This window comes from Mycteria americana, chromosome 10, assembly GCF_035582795.1.
Source record: "Mycteria americana isolate JAX WOST 10 ecotype Jacksonville Zoo and Gardens chromosome 10, USCA_MyAme_1.0, whole genome shotgun sequence".
Lineage (NCBI taxonomy): Eukaryota > Metazoa > Chordata > Aves > Ciconiiformes > Ciconiidae > Mycteria > Mycteria americana.
This window is the reverse complement of record NC_134374.1, coordinates 16,682,227-16,705,465: the sequence shown is the minus strand read 5'-3', so window position 1 is coordinate 16,705,465 and position 23,239 is coordinate 16,682,227. Positions and strand designations below refer to the sequence as shown.

General features: G+C 46.9%; 1 protein-coding gene across 6 annotated transcripts in view; it reads right to left on the bottom strand.

Annotated features, from left to right (window-relative positions):
- DOCK11 (dedicator of cytokinesis 11) overlaps nucleotides 1–23,239 on the bottom strand; it is an 86,932-nt gene that overhangs the window by 33,746 nt on the left and 29,947 nt on the right. For 3 of the 6 annotated variants that reach the window (XM_075513477.1, XM_075513472.1, XM_075513476.1), the window contains exons 11-32: nucleotides 21,389–21,529; nucleotides 19,525–19,734; nucleotides 19,020–19,142; nucleotides 17,930–18,012; nucleotides 16,213–16,335; nucleotides 15,955–16,031; nucleotides 14,600–14,784; nucleotides 14,432–14,497; nucleotides 14,172–14,264; nucleotides 13,651–13,774; nucleotides 12,854–12,975; nucleotides 12,306–12,392; nucleotides 10,957–11,046; nucleotides 9,358–9,476; nucleotides 7,050–7,119; nucleotides 6,847–6,972; nucleotides 6,211–6,282; nucleotides 5,664–5,810; nucleotides 5,110–5,193; nucleotides 4,559–4,670; nucleotides 2,393–2,431; nucleotides 699–877 (exon numbers count right to left, since the gene is read on the bottom strand). In XM_075513477.1, coding sequence (XP_075369592.1) covers nucleotides 699–877; nucleotides 2,393–2,431; nucleotides 4,559–4,670; nucleotides 5,110–5,193; nucleotides 5,664–5,810; nucleotides 6,211–6,282; nucleotides 6,847–6,972; nucleotides 7,050–7,119; nucleotides 9,358–9,476; nucleotides 10,957–11,046; nucleotides 12,306–12,392; nucleotides 12,854–12,975; nucleotides 13,651–13,774; nucleotides 14,172–14,264; nucleotides 14,432–14,497; nucleotides 14,600–14,784; nucleotides 15,955–16,031; nucleotides 16,213–16,335; nucleotides 17,930–18,012; nucleotides 19,020–19,142; nucleotides 19,525–19,734; nucleotides 21,389–21,529 — 2,472 coding nt within the window. The remainder of the gene's footprint in view (nucleotides 1–698; nucleotides 878–2,392; nucleotides 2,432–4,558; nucleotides 4,671–5,109; nucleotides 5,194–5,663; nucleotides 5,811–6,210; nucleotides 6,283–6,846; nucleotides 6,973–7,049; nucleotides 7,120–9,357; nucleotides 9,477–10,956; nucleotides 11,047–12,305; nucleotides 12,393–12,853; nucleotides 12,976–13,650; nucleotides 13,775–14,171; nucleotides 14,265–14,431; nucleotides 14,498–14,599; nucleotides 14,785–15,954; nucleotides 16,032–16,212; nucleotides 16,336–17,929; nucleotides 18,013–19,019; nucleotides 19,143–19,524; nucleotides 19,735–21,388; nucleotides 21,530–23,239) is intronic. The other 3 variants (XM_075513475.1, XM_075513478.1, XM_075513473.1) reach the window with 2 other exon arrangements.

The following is a 23,239-nucleotide window of genomic DNA, read 5'->3' as shown; positions in this document are numbered from 1 at the left end:
AAAACCCAGGAATGCAGCACACTAGGAGCAATGTGAAGAGCTAAACTCTAAACAGAGGCATGTTTTCAGTATAGAGCAAGGACAGGTAGTGTCTGCACAGGTAGCTCAGCACTTTCAAGGACATATGGGTCAGCAGGGAGCAGCATCAAGAAAGAAAACAAGCCCATCTCCAGGCTGTTTCAGCAATACCACACGCTGAGCCTCTGACCGAAGAAAGCTGGAAAGTACCCAGCAGAAATCCAGTATCTCATGAGAATCCACAGATCATCTCCTCTGATTCACTAATTAGTAAAACATGCAGCTGACTTGTAACAGACATCAGTCCTGTTTCCTAATTATAGTATATTAATGCAGGATATTAATTTAAGCCCAAGACCAGAAGAACATTGACGTTGCTTAATTTTGTTGAACAGCCTCTTGGCTAATGACACTTTCAAGTTCCTTAATGGGTCAGGGCTTTATTATCTAAATACTCAGCATGAATAAGGGTGCTGCAGTTATCTGACTGCCTTGTTTGTGTTCCTAGATCACTTCTCAGAGCTATAACTGTAATGCCATAACTATCAGTTGCTTACAAAAGTTCCCTAAAAAGTAAAGAGAATACCCTTAGTGCACCATGCAAGTTCTAAAACTTTGATGTGTGTTTTTTCATAAAATTCAAGAACCTTACTTTTAAAAGCCAACAAAATATGCCTGACCTTGTGCTGGTATCTGTTGTCGAAGGCGTGCTTTATCAAGAGGTTTTTTAAGACTGAGATGGCCGTATATCTGATATCGTAGTTGTCCTGCAAGGCAACAGAGGCTTCTCTGAGAAGCATCCCCACCAGGAAATGATGCCTGCAATACTCATCAGTTAAACTGTATTCAAGATTTACATCTGAAAGAAACAGCAAGGCAATGGTTAAAGGAACTGTTCCCAGGATCTGTTCAGAGCAAGACATAATGATCATGTAAGCCAAAACAGTCCACGAGTATGGCTCATCACTCTCTCCCCTACAGTACACTGATCTTTTAATAAAGCCTGAACTGACTACAGTTTTCTCCACCACTGAGTTAAGTCATATCAAAGAACTTGGCGTCTTCCAGTTCAGGCTAATCATTAATTTCAGCCCTCACCATTTCAGCAGCAGCTGAAAGAAGGATTTCTGCAGTTTGATGCTTTACAAAGCTTAGCGCTCCAAAGAGTAATTTGTAAAGTCAGAGATGGATGAAACGGGGAAAGACAGCACAACTTACTGCCTGGGGGCTGCTTTGCTCCTGACTGGGCGTTATCCTGTAAATCCCCAAACTACGCAGGCAGCGGAGGTGCCCACCTCCGCCGAGCAGCTGTGAGGGTGGCAATGGGCAGGGGAGACGTTTATCACGGTTGCCCAGCCCTAGCAGTGCCGTCTCTTGTTCCACATCCTCCATGAAATCTGCATTCCTTCTTGCCAGGTCAGAGAGCAGAGAAAAGGCAAATAGTCTTGCTGGGATGAGGGATGCAAACAAGGACATTGTGCCAAGTGACCGCTACTGCATCCTCCAGCAGTTTACACAGCCGGGCTTTCCAGCCCTGCTGCAAGGACCGGGGAGCCAGGGCAGGGTTCCAGGCAGCTGCTTGCCAGAAACTGTGAGACTCCCTTAGCTTCCCACCAGCAGATATTGAACACAGCTCCTTAAAAGCTGCACTGACTGCCAGGAGAAAGGCAGCTCAGTACCTAATCACCTTGGTTAACTTAACTTGTACCCTGCATCTCACGTAGATTCAGGCTGTATACTGTGATCAAAGGAGCGGCTGCTACAAGGGTAAGGCATCATTTTCAGTGACTTGCCTGGATAATGCAGCAGAGAAGCGACAGAGACACAGATTTCAGTGCAGGGTGCGTGTGCACTCGGGCTGCTATGAATGACCTTGCCCTGACACTGTTATCTCTGCCAGGCAGCCCATGTGCCTAATCAGGCGCTGTTTGACTGTTGCAGTATGGCACTAAGCCTCCCAGAGGGATAACCCCAAAGCTGTGCATTCTTCCCCCAAAGGGTACAAATGCTGTCTGCTCAGCTCAGACTTTTTTTTTTTTTTGAAAACCCCACAGGTGTGAAAGTTTTTCTGTGGTAAGGCAGGGTGCATACACACAGCTTTGAAAATCCCACCCAAAGGGTTCCAACAGCTCTGTGGCTGCAAAAGACAGTAAGTTTGTTGATTCATAAGTAGCATTTACTGGTTTGTGAAAGTCTGATTCAGAGGAAAGAGAAAGCAATCTGGAGCATTATCTCGCTTTCATTGTTAGTCATGTTAGCAAATGCCTAAGTGTCACACATCATGGTTATTTCATTAGTTGGATGCAAGCAAATTGATTGGAAGCTGCATGTTTAATTTGACATTACAGGATTCAGTGATCCCAGTTGGACCTACCTACTGAAGTGAACCGTTCCACAGCGAATGAAAAAAAATCTAATTCATGTGTAAAAAGAAAAGGGACAAATAAAAAGACAGCAAAAATAAATCGGAATAAGTAATGCTCTAAGTCTTGGAGAAATGGGACAGTATGTCATGTTTTAATATTATTTGTTAGGCTATTGCTTAACTCCCAGCTTCTGTCAATCTCTTGGGTTCTTTGCTATCACAAGATTGCGAAAACAATTCTGTGCTGCTGGTTGTGAGGACAGGCTCGGGGTTTGCTCTGGCTGATGAAACACACATGTCCCCCAGGCAAGGGACGCAGACCAGCAACCAGCCTTATTAGGTGAGACGTTTCAGAGAAAATGCTCCAAGATGCAATGTTCCAGCTCAACAGGATGTGGTCACAGGGATGTGCTCTGCCTGCAGGCCCGTCTGCACCAGCTTCTGCTGCAGAAGCCCTCTTTATCCACCTTCCTGGGGGCTATTCCTTCTTTTCCCAGAAACAGAGTAGTAGGGGGCTGGTCACATCCCCTCTCTTCATTCAAGTAAGCTGATAAAGAGGTGAGGCACGCCAGCAGGATATCTCCTTGGTGATGTGCACATCATACCTCCCCATCTCTGAGCCCGCTGTCCCCTGTAATCACAGGTCTGTCCATAAAACCAGACAAGTTTGCAATGGAGATGCATCACTACATGCCTCTACCATGGCAGGCAGAGCACAGGCACTGCTGCGAAGGCACTTCTGCTACCTGAGGCTAGGCTGCTTTACTGTCAAGAGATGTGTGAATGACAGTTGCTACCACTATTTTAAAATATATATCTTAAAAATAAAACCACATCTGGTAGGTCCTAGTCACAGTAAAACAGAGGAGGAATGATGAGCTGCTCTTAACAGCTTTTCAGTTTAACCATCACAAATGCAAAGGTAAATGTTAACCAAGAAAGAGCGTCCTTATGTTACCATGCCACTAATAAGCAACAGGGAGGCACTGTGGTGGTATGTTTTCCTCTCTCTCAGCCATTCCTAGCAGTGCACTTTGTTAAACTATGCCAGGCGAGTAGCCAAACTGATGTAAGTGTAAGATTAGCAGCTGGTCCAGAAAGCTCTAAGTGGTCAGAAACATACCAAAATAAGGGAAACTTGACAGTTTCTGCTGCTTCTGCCACCTGGATGTAAAGGGAACCACTTTGGGATTTGTATGGCTGCACCCTGAGGCACGACTAAAGATCCCTTTGCCTGCATCAGAATAAATCCACTGGGCTTTCACACGGGGCAGGGTGGGGGGAATCCCAAACCTCACTCTCCACTCCGGTACTTATCTTGCCAGGCTATTAGCACCCAAACCTGGCAATCTTTACTGTATTTATCTAGCAGAGATGAGAAATTAGGACACACAGAGAATGAGGCTATGTCTACAACAATCTTAGGAGGCCAGCGAGGGCTCAGCGCTGTGTGCCTGCACCGTCATCAGCAGCACAGCTGCAGCTATCCACGCTCGCACAGTGCCTCAGCGCAGCCCCTTGCAAACCCCATCTGCCCTGTGGTGAACCAAAGGGCATCAGGACCAAAGGGGACACGGTGTGACAGCAAGAGCAGCCTGGATACGTGCTGGTGCCACAGTACGTGTGCCCTTGGTATGCACTAAGGATTGGCATGGGCTCAAGTTCTCTGCTGGCTGCCTTCAGCCCAGGTTTGAGTACAAGCTTGAACGCACTGTGCACTGCTATCCTCTTGTTCAAAATGAAAGCAGAAGGTAACCTAAATCACCTTCTTGTGGCCACAAAGAGAGCTGGCAGTGGAGCAGTGAATTCAATCTGTTCTCCTGTATCTCCACTCTCTACAGCACCAATCGATGAGACACCCGACTTGTCAGGGGATGCTGACACTTGTGGGAACAAAGGATTAGACTTGCACAATTTGTGTATTTACAGAAATAGGGGCAGTTCCTTTTGGATATTGTTAGTCCCATGCAAACTTAAATATACTGAAAAGACTGATTGCATACCATTCTAGAGCACAATGATGTGAACCTGCCAGAACATCTTTTTCTGAGGTTAATGTAAATCAGGCTAACCAGGCCATAAATTTCCTTGACACCAAACAAACTCCATCTGGACAGAAGCCATCATGACTAATAAATTATAGCTCTCTAGCCAGTCTCTTGAGAAAAAACATACCTTGAACTCTTTGCAGCTTGGGTTTGGAAAAGGTCATTGGTAAGTTCAGAGGAATGTAGTGCTCATGATTGCAAATGGTTTGAAGAAATTCAAACTTGTATTCAACCAGCAGCTGAGACAAAAAAAAGACAAACGCAAACTATGTTTTCAGTTTGACTCATTTGCTTCCAGTTCAATGTGTTTGTTGCACAAGGACTGGGGAATCTAAATAGCATTTGGTGAAACTCAGTAATAATTGGCAAATTTTTGTGTTGTTCCCCCTAAGTGTCAGTGCATGTGGCTGTCACTTGGGACTTCTCTACCTTTTTCATCCAGACTATTAACCAGTCTCTTCTTTAGTTCTAACTCTTTACATTGTTTTAAAGCTTAGCTGCATACAGGCTCTTGGCCCAGACAAAGAGAAGGCCTCCAGAAGACTTCTGCCTCCAGAAGACTTTGCAGGAACAGTGTCTAAAAGGCCTCCAGGAGTCGTATAAAATAATCGCTACAGAGCTTTGACTGATGTAGATATGTACAACTGCAAACCACCTTTCAGGAAACATACTGCTTACCTTAGGGTCTTTTGGGCTGAATCCAGAAATGTAATCATTTATCAAGTTAAAAACAAATCCCCTGTCCATAAAGGTCAAACAACGCTGGAGAAAAAATAGCAACATATGACCAATCATTAAAAATAAAAGCAATCATCCTAAATCATCTCCATTCTATTGTCCTGCCAGCAGCCAGATTTGATCCTCTAGGCTGCTGCTAACTTTCTAAAATGTACTTGATCCTGTTTCTCTGAAATTAATTGGATGACCTCACTTAAGTCTCCAGTGGACAATAAAAATATTTAAAGTGAGAGCACACATATTTCCTCTCAGGTTTGGAACAGTTGCTAGGCATGACTGAAAACCCTAGATAACATATGGAGTATCATAGTCTCTCTCTGGGAAAGAGAAAGTTTCTTTCCTAGGAAAGTTTATCCCCTCCACAGTTTTAATCATTGAAGAAACCAAAGAGATTATAAAGTACAAACACATTTGTTTGCTTGCTGTTCATTTCTAATTGGTTTTGTTTTTTTTTTTCCTGACAAAAGCCTGGGAGAAGGAAAGAAACTGCTGACCTTCAGGAAGTTAGCCAAGCTAAAGTTGACATTCCTGGACTCTTCAGGGATTTCATTATAGCGAATGGTCACATGAGGAATGATGGCGAGCAGCAATGAGTGCAGGGCGTGCTGGTAAGAGTCGGGGAACCGCTGGCCTCTGGGCAGCTGAAACCAAAAGCACGTTGTACAGTCAGTGCTGCAAGCGAGCAGCTGGGGAGAACCAAGCACAGGCACAAGTTCACTTTAGCATTTGTTTATGTTGTTTCCTAACAAAACATTGGCACAAAGAAAGCACCTGCTGAAACTGCAGTAGCTGGTAACAGAAAAGGAGGCTGCATGAGCCATAAGGAGATCTGGAATTTTGAAATTACAATTGAGAGTGAAAAGAGGAAGAAGGAAAAAGTAAAGTGGGGGGAAAAAAAAAAAAAAAGGAAAGATCTGGCTACCCGTTCAGCTTGTCAGGGTTTTTTTAAATAAAGAGTTACATAGTTTTTTAGAAAAACTTTTGGAGGAGAGTCTGTTTGTGATGGCTCTGTAATGCAGCATCAAACAAATTTATATTTACCTTGATTTTGTTTTCTTCCAGTAAGTACATTGCCATTGACTTCGCCAGTGCTTCAAAGAAAAACCATGAGTACTAGAATGAACAAAGAATACTATTATTTTTCTCAGCAGGATCAAACATGTTTCACTATGTGGGGAAGCAGCAGTGTGGGAGGGAGAGCTCACAAAATGGCATTTTGTAAGCACGGCTGTGCTTGCACAGCTAGCTTGGCATGCGTGCCTTTGCTACCTGGAGGAGTCCTGCCAGTCTTGGGGTGGGAATAGCTCCATCCCCTCTGGACCCCAATGCACCCTGCAAGGAGCCAACAGAGTTTGGGGTGCAAGCCCTGCAAAGGCCCAGGGAGGCAGAGACTCACTCTGGCTGCCGTGAGTCACCCCTCACATGTGGCTTGAAGAAAACAGATAAAATGAAAAGCCTTTTGCTGTGTCCTGCCATGAGCCTTAACACAGCCAGGTTCCCCGCAAAAATTCATCTCTGTTTTAAGGGGAGAACCTCAAGGACGTGGAAACAAAGAGCTGCCCTGGTAGCTTTGATCCTGTGGTGGGTTTGGATAAGCAAAAGTGTTGGGCTTTATAAGAGACCCCCCTCCTTTTCCTCCCTTCCACCCTTGGCAGCCAAGTACTGCCAATACTTCACCTTGAGTAGCTTATTGATGGCTAGAAAATCTGCCGACTGCTTCAGGATTGTGGCCATGGAAAGGACCAGGATTTCATGGGTCATCTTCGCCTGTGTGACACTGGGTTTCTCAGCTCGAAAGACGTACTGAGGCAAGAGGAACAGCATTAGCAGTGTGCCTGCTCCCAGCAGGGAGTTTTGCAGACTGATGTGTCATGACTGACCTTTATAAAGGAGCGCAAGTAGTGGTCTAGACCTTCTTCATGGCACTTGGACACGATGTGCAGAAGAACCCTGGGGAGAAATGTGGTTTGTGTTCAGCACACACTGCGAGGGCAAGTTCCTCCAGCTCATGAAAGCAGACACCACCTGCGTCCTACCCTGCTCAACCCCAAAAGCCTCACTGCTGGCACAGCCTGATCCGCAGAGAGTCAGGACTTGCAGGTTACCACCCCCCACAGCTCCTGTGGCTGCATCGCCCTTGCCACAGCACAGCCTCTCGACAGAGCACTCAGAGCTGAGGTGGCCAAAGCCTCTTCTCCACTTTGGTGATGGACCAGGTGCTGCCCAGACCAGTTGCCTTCAATGCTCAAGGTTCCCTGCACAAGGAGGTGAGGTGGAGCATTTCTCTGCGGGAGACATATCGCATTCTTTGGCCTCCATGCATGCCAGGATTAAAGCCTGCTGCTACTTAAATTCACGTTGCAGTGAGCATCAGGCACCTGAACAATGCTCAGGTGTTAGATAAGTCGAAAACAAAAATATTAACTTAATCTGCTCTGCTCCCAGTTCTCTTTGACTGTATCTACGGACCTGCTATATGGAGAGCAAGCCCTCCTGCACAAGCTAGAGATTCATCCGCACTGTACAGCTTATCACGTGTTGAGTCTGTCCTCACTGGGAGCCCTTTCCTAATGATAATACAAGTGACAATGAACAACTATACTACTACATCAAGTCTGCAAAATGAACACAAAAACCCCACAGAATCTCTCCTGAGAAGCGGGGGAAAAAAGTCTCCATCGTTGTTATACCCTGATACCTTCCTGTATCCCCTGAATTTATTCATTCTGGAAGGCTCTTTTTTACTCAATTTACATCATATGCTCCTTGTTACATGCACTGGATTATTTTCGGGCTGTTGCCTTGCAGTTCACTGGGGCCAGGCAGACCCTGGAGAACATGCCAGCCCTCTGGAAGCACTCCAGGCAGCTGATGAAGGCAGCGAGCACTTGGTTTCCCCAGCCGACACTAGGGATTTACATTCCAGTCCCAGCCAGAGGGAACAACAAACTATTGCACATTGTCACAGGTCCAACAGGCCAAACCACAGGGAGGAGTTTACACGCCATTTATCATATAAAGTAGATTTTAAATTCCACTCATAAAGCCTGGATGAGAAAACAGTTGTCACTAAACAGAAAGCTTTTGACAAACTGGAAAGCATCAGGCCAAGCTTTGAAAAAAAATCTCTGGAAGTGAAGACAGGAGCTGGTCACCCAGCAAGTAGCCGGCGTCACTTGTTCCCCTGTCCCTGCCCTCTGGTGATTCAAGCAGAGCGGGATTACAGTGCTCTGCAGAGGAGACGTCCCCACAACCTGCACCACGTGGCACGGGGCCGTGATTGCAATGGGCCCCGCATCTCTGGGGGTCAGGGCTCAGCCTCCAACCTCTGTTTTCATGGCAGCGAGATGCTTTTGGTACATGGATGCACGGTACCTCCTGGAGTCAGAGGAGGACCTCCATGGAGTGGCATCCAGCATCCCCCTTTGCACTGCGGCACTTAGAGGAAGAACCACGGGAGGAAGACGGATGTTTTAATGCATCCATCAGTTTAGGGGTGTCGTGGCCAGAGCTAGGCAGGAAAGGCGCTTTCGCACCTTTTGCTCCCCGTGGGCCCTGCAGCGGCCTGCAGGCAGCAGCCTTCCCGCGGGGCCCAGGCCCTGGCCGGTGCTGCCCCCTTGGGGCCGCAGGCGCGGCACAGCAGCGCGAAACAAACCGCGGCCTGCTCCGGGCCTGCTCCGGGCCGGCAGGCTGAGCCGGGACGGAGGCAGCGCCCGCTTCTGCGGCGTCACGCAGCCAGCGGCAGCGGATTTTAGCAGTCCTTCTGACGCAGGGGCCTGGTGTGCGGGATGAGACCCGGGCGTCGCTCCCGCGGGGACCCACGTCTGCTGCCTGCAGCTGGGACGGGCCTGGCGGCCGTGGAGCCTTTCGACACCCCGTAACGCGGCCCCCAGAGCCACCCCCACCAGCACACTCTTTTTCTTTTGCAAAACAAACCGGGAGTATCTTTAAAATGCCACATTTTTCCCCATGCAGCTCCCAGGACAAGGGCTCCACGCTGCCCCGTGCCACCCAGATGTGCCAGGAGAAGACAGCGGCTGGTGTTTCACAGCACGGGAGCAAGCAGCAGGGGCCAGGCAATGCTGTCACTTAGCACCTTGTACTGGGAAACCACACCCTGCTTTGCACTGTAGTTTGTGGCTTTGCGTTTGTAACTGAAGAAAACTGGATGGTTTACCAGACACTCACATGGTGCAGTTGACAGCTACTTCATCTTCCTGGGTCACATTTGTAAGGACTCTAAATAGTTGCATAAGAATTACAGGTAGAAACTGAATCATTACTTGGATCTCCATGGCGTGCAAACACTAAAACAAATGTTCAAAACACAGACACTTTTAGTTCAACATTTTGCAGATGTTAAATATTTATAGGCCACAGACATTTCTGTGGCAATAGGACAGGCATTAGCAAATGCTTCAGGGTGTGGGCTTCAGCCTGCCAGAGGACAGGAGAACTTGGACCCATAGCAGCGCTTACTGCCTGCCTTCCAGCTGACAGATCCCAGCTGCATGCCTTCAGGGAGCAACATGAATCAGGCATGGCAGGTATTAATCCTCCTCTCAGATATGCCCAGGTAGCTATGACTTAATTAGAGGTCACGTGCTACAATTTGACCCCAACAACCCAGAATTTAAGGCTGAAGTTTTGCTCCCAATTCTTCTCATCGCTTGTGACAGTTTTTTGAAGTGACTAAGTCCCATTTTCACAAATGCCTTTGGAGCATGGAAACCTGATGCCTGATGACTTCCAGTGAGGCTTTTCTCCAAAGAGCATAGCTTGCTATCAGAAATGGGATTTAAGTGACTTGGTGAAGGTCAAGATCATCTGGTGCATACACTCTCCACCCATCTCGTAGAACTCTTTTGCCTGAACCTCACGAGTCTAGGAAAGACAGTGCATTTCATTTTCAGTTTTCAAACCTGCAAATCTCATGAAACGTTCTTAAATCTGTATCTAGTTATTTAAATTACTGAAATTATTGAGGTATTGGTGGTAAGAAGCCCTCCCTTGTGGTTAGCATGTAAATATCTCCCTATCTGCAGGCTGCAGCGAGGTTGAAATGCCCTTGACGAAATGCTCACAACAAAGCAACTGTTCTTTTAGTGCTTGGCTTCAAAACCTGCCATTATTTCTGTTTCTTAAAATATTTGTAAGTTATCTGAAACACACCCAGTAACTTTGTGATGATAAATCCCCACCACTGGAAGTGGAGCTGTTGCTACGGCAGCACTCTCAAAAACAGGCAGTTATGGAAGGAAGCAAGGACAGTAAACAGCCAAGGAATATATTCCCTGCAGAAGCCTTTGCTGGATCTGCTCCAAGGCCTTTACTCATGCTGCAGCGACTGCTGAAAAGCTGGGTCTGGGTCACAGGTCACCTGTGGTGAAATTTAACTAATTGATAATCACACAGATCTTTTTTCAGCCTGAAAAAAAAAATGCCTGTTTTGAATGGATAAATACCTGAAAACAAGGAATTGTGCTACAGTTTAAAGGTTTGAATCAGATCTAGGGCAGCAAGGAAGGAGTGCACGAGCCCACCAGGAGGAGGGTTTGCCATAAGCACGGCAGAGCGATGCTGACTACTTGTTTTATCTGCTGTGAAAGGCAGCGGGAAGCAGCACGCAGACAGCAGACAGTTGTGTCAGTAAGCAGACGTAAGGATCTTGCACAATGCACTGGTCCCAGCGCTGCAGCCAGCGCATGTTCCTACAGAGCAGGGCTCTGGGTATTTACTGATGGTCCGTAAACACACAAACGAAGCCCACCAACAGGCACTGTTCACCTTTAGGTATTTAACAAGCTCTCCTGGGACTTCCTTAGCTCCCGCCTGAACCAGCTGGCAGTACTGGAAGAATTTGTGCAAGTGCATGTCCTGGAAAAGAAGAAAACGAAGTTCAATGCAGCAGCCTCAATATTTGTCAACCTCTACTCTGCAGCTTACACCCTAAAATCTGCTGACATACCTGCAGCAGTGGGCCATGTCCCTGGCAAGCCCCATGTCACTACCAGTGGCACTCTTGGTCCCCAGCTGCCGTCTCCCAGGACTACAGTACTGCTCCCTGCCTTTTCCAAAGTACCCAGCCACTGCCCATCCCCTGGCTCCCAACTAATCTTGAGATTAAGCACAAACCTGCCAGCAGTGTTAAAATTCTCCTGTGGTTGCACTACCCTGAACCCCAATCCCTGTCCAACACTGGCCTGGAGAAGCGGGAGCCCTTCTCTCACAGCTGCGACTCTTCGAGACTGCCTCACCATCTGCCTCACTGACCTCCTACTGTCCATCTGAGGCAGACTCTCCTTCCCATGCTTTTCCATTCCTCTCCCTCCTCCTCCAAGGTTAAATTTTATTACTGGGTTATTTAACCCTGAAAAGCATCTGGGAATGTAATTTGGTGGGGAGTGGAACTACTGTGCTGCTCCCAGTGGTGTACAGAATCGGTGAGATGCTAAACCAGGTTTAGACAATGCTGGAAGTGAGTTGCTGCGAATGTAAATGCAGCTGATTACATCCAGCACAGGACAACAAGCCCTGCCAAGGGCATTTCCCCATGAGCAGTGCTGACAGGAGGTGCCCCAGAGCACGTGCTGGGGATCTTTGCTGCACATCACATGAAGCTTGGGGAAGTCCATCACTACCATAAGATGGCAGAACACACAAGGACTTGGTAAAATAGCCTGAACTGGTTTCAAAAGGAAATGAGGACCTCTTGTGACTTGTTTTCTTGTGTCTGCTGTTGTTAGAAAACTTTTTTATTTTTTTAAAACTCAACAAACAGTCTAATATTTGGGGGTACCTCCCATTTCCAACAGTTCTTCTCTCTTTTGCATCATCAAAGCAGCTCATTTGCTCAAATGTTTCCTTGGTCCTGCCAGTTACAGTGAAATTGGCCAAGGAAGCATCAGCCTCTCCCTAGGCTCATTCACTCACACAACTGTCTCATCACATCTGGATGAAGGAGCAGATCTCTGCAAGTAATCCCAGACCTGCTGCTAAAGAATTATCTCAGTGCTGCTCTGCAAACACAGGTACCTCTTTCCCACAGCACCTATGGCATAGCAGTAGTAGAGATACAGCAGTTGCTTCCTCTGCATTTGTGTTGAAAGTCTTTAAGAATGAGGTGCTTGACTTACCTGGGTGTAAATGGTCGAGTCCAAATGGATTCTGATTTTAAACAGTGGCTTTGCTCCATCCACCCACTTCGCATCCATGCTGGGCTGCTGTGAACAGACAACATTCACATACTTGCTTTCAGACCGCGGTGAGAAGGTGGCTCTGTGCAGACAGACACCTGCTCAGAAGGTTCGGGTTGGGGTGGAAGAACGGGCTCCCCCGCCCAGCACAAACACCAGTGACGTGACTGCAGCCATGGCAGGGCAGAGGGGTCCCTGCGAGAATGTGCACACAGAGCACGTGCCAGCTCTCCTGCTCTGCACCATCTGCAACAGCCCAGTCCAGCCTGCCACAAAAATATTCCCTGCAACCTATATAGCCACGGAAAGTGGAATTACAGCTGTCCTGTCTCCTGCCCCTAAGAACCTTAAGCTTTGGGGGCTGCCCTGCAGTAGGAATCTCTCCAGCTGAGCAGAGCACCAACAGAAGCCCAGAACTTACAGTGGTGACAAAAGCTCAGCTTTCCTCTTCCCTTTATGTTTAAGCCCATTTTAAATGGCCTTCCTACCCTTCGTGACTCTGTGTCTCCGAGACCCAGGTAGCCAGGTGGAAGGTTGGATGAGACTGGCAAATGCCGCTCCAGGGTGACAATCCGTCCATCCTTCAGCAACGGGACCCAGGCATATCCCACTGCAGAGGCAACCAGTGGACCAGAGTTAGCAGACACACAGCAATACATATTTAGCTCAAGCTCCAAAAAGAGCTGTGTATCACCCTGAGAAAATCCAACTCGCAGTTGTGCAAGTGGCTTCAACGAGGCTGAGAGCGACCACGTCAGCCTTGTTAAAGCACGTTTTACGCGGTGACTTGGTGAACAAAATTCAGGCACAGCTCAACCATGATCAGGAGTGGGTTTGAGGGGCAGAAATGGTGTGCAAGCCTTGTGCACCATGATGAGGGTCCTTCAGTTGCCTGAGGACCGGCTGAACGGAGAGGCATCCCAACCAGTGGGACCTGGGTGCCCTCAGTCTCTTACACATGCCTAGTGTTGGCAGGATCCGCCCCTGAGGCCCTGATCTCACACCAAGTTTTTGTTGGTGATTTGACTGACAATAGCACATTCATGCAAGCCAAGGCAAGAACATGCAGAAATAGCTGTCAGATTACAGCAAAAATTTGAGCTTTAGTATACACTAAAAACATTGTGCTTTATGCCAGTTTAGACCCATGATTTAAGTCAGGTTGCTTTCAAAAAAGAAAATTCAGATAGGCTAGTATTTTAATCAAATATTCTTTCATGTCCCTACATTAATTTTATCTTGGATTCTTACACTCCAACAGAATCAATTTAAGCGGTGAACATACCTTGAGTTTCAACGGTGTCCTGTTTTTTCGATGTTGCCTTTGTATTAATTTCACAGCTGACATGATAGAAGGTGAAAAGCAAATGATGCTTTTGATGGAGGTGAATTGGAAGCTCAATTTTAATCTAAAATGATATCATGATAGATAAGACTGTATTTTTAATTGTGGAGTAATATTTTAAGTTCTATTTTATTTCACAAATGCTATGTTGTATGCAGTTACACAAGACACATTCTTACCCATCTTAAACAACTCTTGGCTAACATTTTCATCACATTTGCACATTAGTTATTAATGGGGGTGTGTGATTGGAGTGCACAAAGCGTGACAGTAAAGACAGCAAAACTGGCATTAAAAATTGACAAAGTCTCTGGCTTTGCTTAGCCCTTCTACTGAGGCGAAGGGCCGATGATTATTTTTGCCCGTATTTCACCCAGCCCTGGAAAAAGAGATATCCTGAAAGGCCCCTTGGCTTTGCAGCATCCAGGAAAATCTGTTATTTCCCACCATTTTTTTTTTACCTCGTCGTAGAACTCCGGACTCTGGTTGTGATGCAGCACGGCAGCATATGCATTTGTGGTCAGGAGATGGCCTCCGGGTTTGCCATATATACACTGGAAACACAAATGAAGAGCTGGATTCAGGGTTGCTGCCACCCTAAATTAGCTGGCCAAATTAATACTGCATGGAAACTCAGTGCTTTCTTATTGTCCTGCTCAGCCTGGCTGGCATACAGTACACAGCAGCGAGCCACAGGTCCCCAGAAATAACAGGTACCCACCTTTAACGGCCTGGCATCAGCTTCATCTGAATCCCTGAACTCCACACAGACAGCAATATTCCTTGCCTGAAGTGGGGGAGAACAGGAGGATGAGCCATTGCCACAGGTCAGCAGCATCACCCCAGGCCACGCCGAGTCTGACGGCAGCCTGCTCTCCAGGTTGCTCACCTTTGCAAACACCTTCTGGTTCTCATACTTCAAATGCAAGGGGTAGACGTAGAGGTGATTTTTGTAGACAGTGAAGGGATAACAGTATTTTGCAACTTCTGGGACAAGCTCCTCCACTTCAACTGCAATGTCCTCACAGCTCTTCTCAAAAGGTTTTATAGGAATATAAGAAGCTGTGACACAATCTAGAAGAGAAGGAAAGCTTGGCTAAGTGCGCACCCCACAAACATGGGAAGTACAGCCCATGTGAAAGGAAATCTGTGGGTCTGAAACTCTGCCATTGCTCTTGAGCATCCGGTTCTCTTCACATCAGAGGGTCATGTGTGTTGACCAGGCAGCAGGACTTGGACCACTCCCGTTGAATGATTAAAGGAAAATTCTCCCCTTGATCATGCAACATCTGTGGTCCCCAGCTGCATTAGCAATACTGAGAAAAGATGGGTGCACAGGCACCACGGGGCTCTGCTCTCTTTGCCAGTGGGGACTGCAGAAATAGCACTTTCCTGTAGCTCTGGGCAAAATCAAAGGGTCTTGTGAACTACCCATGTCTGGGCAGAGATGGCTGCTCTGCCCAGGGCCTGCACCTTGAGACTTCCAGGAATTCCAGCCATTAAGTTACTGTTTTATAAATCATGCAAACGTCACCTGACTGAAACAGACAGGCTACTGAGATGATGACTTGAGACGGACGTCTCAGAGTGCATCAGTCCCACTACATCAGTCCTTTTCCACTCTCTGCTTCAGAAAGATGTTTCATGGTTATGTTGCCTCCAAATACCAGTGCACAAACCCCGCCTAATTCACTGAGACTCACATCCACCATGAGGGAGAGTTCATCTTAAGTGATGGCCTTTCAAAGAACAGAAAAAATTAAGTCCACTAGAAAAGCCTTTTGGACAGGGACTACAGGACTGTCTACAGAACCTGTGACGGGAGCTGCCAAAGGCCCATGGAGAGACACTGAACACATCACGAGTCCTTTCTTTGTCTCAGTGTCTTTAAATGCAAGGTGAAGGATCACACTGACCATGTTTGTGAAGCCCTCTGGTGTTACGGATCAAAAATGTTATACGAGATTGTGCAATAATAACAGCAAAAGCAGGCAGGTGGCTTCCTTTAGATTTAGGATGTGGTGGCCAAACTGCAAAGCAGATGCACCCCTCAGGTAAACCTCTGCATTTGGTCCACATTCCTCCGCAGAATCCATCAGAAAGACTTACAAGTCAGGGGTTGTGCTGAATTACTCACTGCAGCCCCAAGATACTATTGTTAATGAAACAGCAAAACTCCCCATAGAAGCATTAACTCCCGAGGCTAGAGCCATCAGCATTTATTTTAAGATCCAAGATCCTTACTTGTGAAGTCTAGCGGTATGTCTTTGATGATGATATTTAACTGGGCTGGAATGACCTGTAGTTTTGTCTTCTCTGGTCTGTATTAGGGAGAAAGGAACAAGAATGTGAACCTTGAGAACTCAGGTGCTGAACACATCAGCAGGGCTTTTTATTACCCTCTGAGTATTTTAGAAATTGTCATCTCATGCTTACGCTTAACTGTTTAAAAATGTATATTAAAATGCCTGCTCAGCCTCTGCACCAGTCTCTTACACTTACTTCTTATACTCTGCTAAAAGCTTCAGCATATCTTCATTTGAGAGTTTGCCACTGTCTTGCTTGTACAGAGGCGAGAATTTTCCTTCAGCATCAAGAGTGCCCTGGGAATCTTTGAACACTGGTCTGCAGAAAAGAAGAGACACATTTCTTAAATGTTGGTAAATATGCAGACGCTGAGGTCTTGACACGTCAGGCTGAAGGGCAGTTTATCAGGTGAGAGGTTCACTGCTCTGAACGCTGCCAGACCTCCCGATCACCTCCCATCCTCATGTGGTGCTTAGACCCCACACAGACTACAATCCACTGTGTCACATAAAATTGGATGGGACATCACCCATTTGCCTTCTCTCCAGCCAGGTGAGAAGTACACACCCTGCCCAGCTCCAAGCCTGGTCCACAATCACGAACACCCTTCAATCCCCTCCCACTAACACCAAGTGGTAAAGTATCTTCCTAGTTGCACGTGGGGTCAGAGCATGGAAATCCTCCTAGGAAAGAAGTGCGCAATGAAGACCAGTCTCAGGACATACATCGGCTTCCTCCTGAACCCAGAGCAGGAGACTGGGCTCTGCCTTGGATGAATACCGGCATCTTTGCCCTTGAATATAAGGGTGTCTGTGTACAGCAGGAACATTAAAGCATCCGTACTCCCTTTCTGTGCAAACAGCTTCCTCTGAAACCCACAGGGAAACTGTTCCAGGGATGCAGAGCAACACAGCTCCCCACACCAGGCTGTTGGCCCCTCAATTCCTTGGTCTCCAAATGCAGGTCTTTACCCAGCAGGAACAAATCTGAAGCCCATCAAAGTCAATACCCACACAGAGCCCACCATTAGGCTGAGGCACCACTTGAAAGAGGGCTGAGGCACTGCACAGGCTGTGTGCTGGCTCCCAGGAGCGAGCTGCATCCCAGAAATACCATCTGGAAGCTGAGCAGCCAGTGTTACAGGAAAATCCAGCTCCTATTCTATTCTATTCTATTCTATTCTATTCTATTCTATTCTATGCTATTCTATTCTAAAGAATACACATTGCAAGCTGTATACTACCAAATCCCAGCCCACTGTGACAGTCATCTGATGTTCCCTTGTCATTACTATCCTTTTTGTCAGCACCAAACAGCAATTTAGCAATAGGAGGCAGTGGCAGAGAGATGAACTCGCCTTTAGGCCTTCCTCCGACATGAGATTTAAGGGAGTTAGCACTGATGTGCTTTATCAGTCACAGTAAAAGAACAAGGAGGGAAGGGGATCACTATCTTCAGTCATTCCCAAGAACATTAATTAAAGCAGAGTCTAAGATGGGAGACAAACCCCAGCTGATTGCCACCACCAGGCCAGGAGGTCCTCCACTCTCATCCTGTCCCTGGCAATGGCTGGTGCCAGGAGGGAATTTCTGCACTGATTCCAGTGGTAGCATGGGACGGGGTAATTTGTCCCCGGGAATGTTCTGCCCTGATAGCAGTAGCTACAGGTCAGCAGGAAGGTTACTGTCTTCCCAGCACTGTTTACTTTTTAATATTTTGTTTCTAATTCTAGATAGAGCATTTCAGGCCAATCCCCATTCTGTCTTGGGAATTGGAGCCACATTCTGCCCTCAGCTGCAACTTCACTGACTTCAGTCACTTGGCCCTTCGCCCACTTCGCCCGGGATCGTGTCCCGGAAACCTCGCAGCAGCAGCTCCCGCCATGGCCAAAGCGCAGTCCGAGGTGACTAACCTGGCAGCCCAGCCGAAGGGCATCCTGTACTGCCCCAGACGGCTGCACACCTGCTTGGCCACCTTATGGACCTTCTGGGCAGTCTGCAAAACACAAGAGAGGTTAGCATGTGCCACGGCTTCCATGCTGCCCTGGAAAAGGAGTAAAGAGTGCTGCGCTCTCCAGGGAGAAGAAACTCTCCATACTCCACAATGCACAGCTCCCCAGGCACACAGCACAACAGTCGCCGAAGCAGTCGATAGACATCCCTGTCACTTCACACCATGCACATTTATTACTTTTGCAAAGCAATAGCAAACATGTTGCGGGCACAGTCATATTAAAACTCCTCTTGATTCTGCATTAAACTGTCAGGGTGTTAGTATTTTATTTTCCAAAGGGTATTAGTAGTTATTTTCCAAAACTGACTGTAATTGGCTCATCCTGCACAGGTTTACAAAGTGTGCCAAGGGAATGCCATCACATACCAGGTTTTCCATACACTGACTTTCCAGTGACTAATTTTGACTGGCTGCAGCAAGGCAGCATCGGCTCCACCTGGCATGCAGAGACTGATGCCAGCAGGACCAGGACCAATGACCACCCTCTGCATAAGTTCCCCTGTATGATCATGGCATTCTGCATGGAACAAGACAGAGGCAGGGCAAGCAGAATAAAGGGTGAAGCCCATGTTCTGCTGCTACTAAAACATTGCTGTTGCCAGCCGGAGTGAGCCAGGACCAGTCCAAGACACTGTGTGTAGCACCATGTAGCAGTGCAGCCCCTTTCTCTGGGGATGAAGTGTCCCACTTTTTTGCTGCCAGCCCAGGCTCTGCCTTGTTGAAGCCTAATGGGGAAGGGTCCCTCTGCCCCAGCTCCTTGGATCTCTCTAAAAATCCTCTGCCTCCTTCCAGGGGAAGGAACCGATTCTCCCAGGACAGCCCAGCTGATGCCAGCCTGGGAACAGTGCAAGTAGCAGAATGGATGAAGACCAGTATTTGCCAGAAAGCAGCTAAAGAGCCACAGAAACAACCCATGTTTCAGACCACGCTACTCCCCGCAGCAGCAGACAGCATCACTAAGCAAATACTCTCACAGCCCCATCCAATACCTTCCCCGGGTCTGAGTTTTTCATGTACGGCTCTGCACAGTGCGTAATGCTGCCCTGCAGCACCTTCTCTACGCGGGCCACCAGGAAGATCTCCACGTGTGGGTCAGTCACGGAGAAAACCCCCTGCAAGAGATAGACAGTAGGCTGTCAGAGAGTAGGACACCCTACCCGCACCACTGGGTTTGGCCCCAATCATCTCGCTGTCCCCTCTCACAACCCACACAGACCCTGCTCTGGTTGCTGCTGCGGATGGGCCATGAGGGCTCACGAGGCTTGAGCATGGTCAAGTCATGAAAAACCCTACCTGGTGCTTTGCCTACCGCTGCCAATGAGCCCGAAGTGGTAATCAGCTCGAGAAACTGACCAAAACATGACAAAACCCCACAGCTCAAGAGAAAAGCTGACTTCTGCTTCTCCACACAGTGGTTGGAACACACCACAACACTACTGAACAGGCACAGCTTCAACGGAGATACAGAATGAGAGGAGAAAGTCAGTTCTTCACCTGTTTTATGTAGCGCAGGCAAGACTCGGGGACTCCATGCACAAGGCTCTCACCCGGCGAATGTCCCTTGGTGCCCTCCGCTCCGGATGCAGAGTTATCCAGCAGCATGTCACGGACAGACGGAGGGTTCAAGTCCACGTGGAAGTCAGCTGAAATCTTGCAATTATTTTTCAGGTCAAATAATGCCAAGCTTAGGAAAAAGGGCTCAACCTGGAAATTTGATTGAACATATGTGTCAAAAAAATGCATGGTACAGGCTCAAGAGTATTCACATGCATGGTCTTCCCTGCTAGGTTTGCCTTCTGCATCTGTTTGTTCCTTTAGTTTTGTACACCAGCATTTTACAGAATTCTTACAGACAATCCATGCTTATTTGCTTTATAAATACATAAAACCATTTTTCCCTGCCTCTTCTTGCATTTTGGTCTAGTCAATTTGAATGAAGCTACTTTAAAACCATCAATGAAATATAAAGAATGAAATCCATAGGGTTTTTTATATAAATTATAAACTATGAAGTTAGGAAGAAAAGATGACCCCAATCCATCAGTTAGAGCTGTTTATCCTTTGCAACGAGAAAGAAATCAACTTAAGAGTGTTTATGTTCACATGCTAAAGACCACTTCACTTATTGTCCAAAGTCAATCAGCTCTGCAAGACACTCAAAATGTTCCTCAGCTGCCATATGCCGGGCGGCACAGGAGGAAAGTTAGCTCTCGTCGCCAGGACAGCTCAAATACAAGGCGAACACTGCTGAGGAACTGCATGCACAAAATCTGCCAACTCATTTGTAGCTATTGATCTTGACAGCACAAGGCAAGTGGCAACAATTCCATGTATTTTTAATTCAAAGATCCTAGCAAGCGTGCATCCATGTAAAGATAAAAGCGAAGGCCTGAAGATAAGACTGTAGTGTGTCCGAGACATTACAGCATAACTTGGAGGCATTACATCAATACTAAAAATGTGCTGATTAGGTGCGACTCTGGGCCTGATTAAGGATGAATAACAAGAATCTCTGCTATCAGTGACGCATTCATTCGCTGGGAGTTACCAAGGAGAACAAGCCTGGTGTACTAGCAGTGAGCTGCCACATGAAACCATCACAAAAAAGCCTTTGCAATTCTAACAGGCATCAGACGAAGTACTATCAGCAGAGCTCAGTCCGTGCCAGTGCCGCTGCCTCCCCTGTGATGCTATCTGCTGCTCTTGCACCCTTGCATAAAGGCTTGACTCTAGCCAGAGCAAATGCAGGACATGATAATAGGATTATGTTTTGCGAGGAAAGACTGGAGGAGCCTGGTCTTCAGACAGTAATAGCTGTCTACAGACATCAGAGGCTCAGAAAATACAAGGAAGAGCTTGTACCTTGAAAATACAAGGCTAAGGCACAACTTTGGCACAATAACAAATGCATATAATAAAGTGGCTGTGAATACAGTTAGGCTGGGAGTCAGAAGAAGGTTTCAGAACAGGGAAATCCCTTGCCATTAGGCGAAATGAAATAAAACACAGCAGTGAGTGGTTTGAAGATGGAGCTCAATCATTTACCAACAGGACTTTCACAGGGACCCAGAACGTGGCGGGCACACGCTCTCCATTCCCTGTGCCTCTGAACCGCTGGTTTCCCAGCAGTCCTGGTTCCTGGCAGGCTGAGGCACATCAGGACAGACCCTGTCCACAAACACATTTTTGGAACACCAAAATACCAAGGCAGAGAAATCCTGCAATGACCCTGAGCCAGCAGCCACTGGAGCTCATGGCAAAATGGGATGTTTTTATCCACCCAGATTAATCTGCTGAGGGTTTTTCTTGCCGGTGAGGAGAAAGAAGACAAAGCAGGACATGCCAGAGCTCCCCTTACGTTGGTGGGTCCTTCTTCCGACCTGTCGCTGAGCTGAGCGAGGAGGTTGAGGGAGAAGTCCTGGCAGCACACCACAAAGCGCCTGCTGCACTTTTCCTCAAATGGCTTCACGTCTGGCTCGATCCCCGAGAAGTCTAGCCTCTAGACAGCAAACAAGCAAATCTAGTCTCATTAAAAAAGAAAATAACCTCCTGAATAATGTTAAGGGATCACATTACAGCCAATGCTATCTTAACCAATTTTTAAGTGGTACAAAAGGTGCAAGACATTCACAAATGAGTGCCATTTGGTGATGTTACACAAATGTATTCAAGACATGAATACATGGGCATGTATCAATTTTTAGCAATCTGGTTTGTAGAGCACAGAAAACTAAACCTCAGTATGATTTCAGTTCCTTCCTGCTTTGCTGTAACCCTGGGGGATCTTCCCAAACACCATTTAGAGCTTGGGGAAGAAAGTGGAATATAAGTCGTCGTTACACTCAGAAAAGTATCTTCCACTTTGAAGATTTGACTAGTTTAAGAGATGGTCCCTGTGCCTGAAATAGAGAGAAGGCACATGCTGTTGGGATCGTGAACAACATCTCAAACTGGAAGGCATTTCTAGATGCACAGCATAACTGGCGTGGTTAGAAACAACAAAGACTGTCTGGAGAGCTGGCTGGGAAATCCGAACAGTCTTGTTTATAATCACCTCCTTCCTAACACAGAACACCCATGCCTGGTCTGTGCCTTGACATCCGCCCTTCCCAGAGAGCAGACACGTACGTGACCAAAATACCATCAGCCACATAAGGACCCTCAGCCTTCACCATACCCATCGTATTGGGCACTGGGGACACAGAGCTACCAAACACCCCTAAATACCAGCACGTCTCTCTGTGACAATCTGGCACAGTCTTATTCATTTTTCCCCCTCAAATCCTGCAGGAACCTGCATGCTAATAGGTTCCTGCAGGGAACTGATATTAGGGCGCTGATATCTCATGATCAAGTAATTTCAGGAAAATAGGCTGCAATTGTTAATCTGAATCTGGGAAGCTCTTCCCATTGTTTCCCCTATTTCCTTTCAATGAGGAAAGTTGCAGGTATATGTTCCTGCTCCCAGTTTCCTTAGCACCAGGCATACAAGCATGCACGTACACACCAGCAGTGACTGGGGCAGTGACTTTGAATGCCCAGTATTATAGCAGATCCGACTGACCCACACCAGAATGAAGAGCTCTGGGTATAGAGGGAGGGCAGTGAATTCCACCTAACCATTTGGTTAGGTAAAAAAGATATCTTAGATGCTCCGCACTGAATAATATTTCCATTTTTATTAGCTGACTAGAATATAGGAAACTTCTCAAAGCTCCTCTTAAAAAAAAAAAGCCTCCTGGATGCTTATCTTCTTCATGTTAAAGACCTTAAAGAAGTACCAAGAGAAAAGCTCATTTTGTACAACAAAACCTTTTAAAGACTAATTACATTTCCTTGTTAAACCAGAATGTTCTTTTTCACAGGTGTGAACAAGCCAAAGCATGCCAGAAGGGGAACCAGAAACTATGAAATAACTTGGAACAATTCTCCAAAACTGTGTTAACAATTGCAGCTCATTCCACTGAAATCCCACACCTGGACCTTGGCAGAGAGCTCAGCAAAGATGTCAAAGCTGAGAAGAAAGCAAGCCAATAGTCAATGAAACCCTACTCCAATGCATTAGAACATCATGGAGTATTTTTTTCTGTTTGTATGTCCTCTACATTTGAAAACCCCCTGAAGACTGTAAACCCCTATCATGGTCTTTAACATCACTGCTCCCTACTCCAGACGTGCTGAGCCCACGCGGCATTGCAGGTGTCCTTTC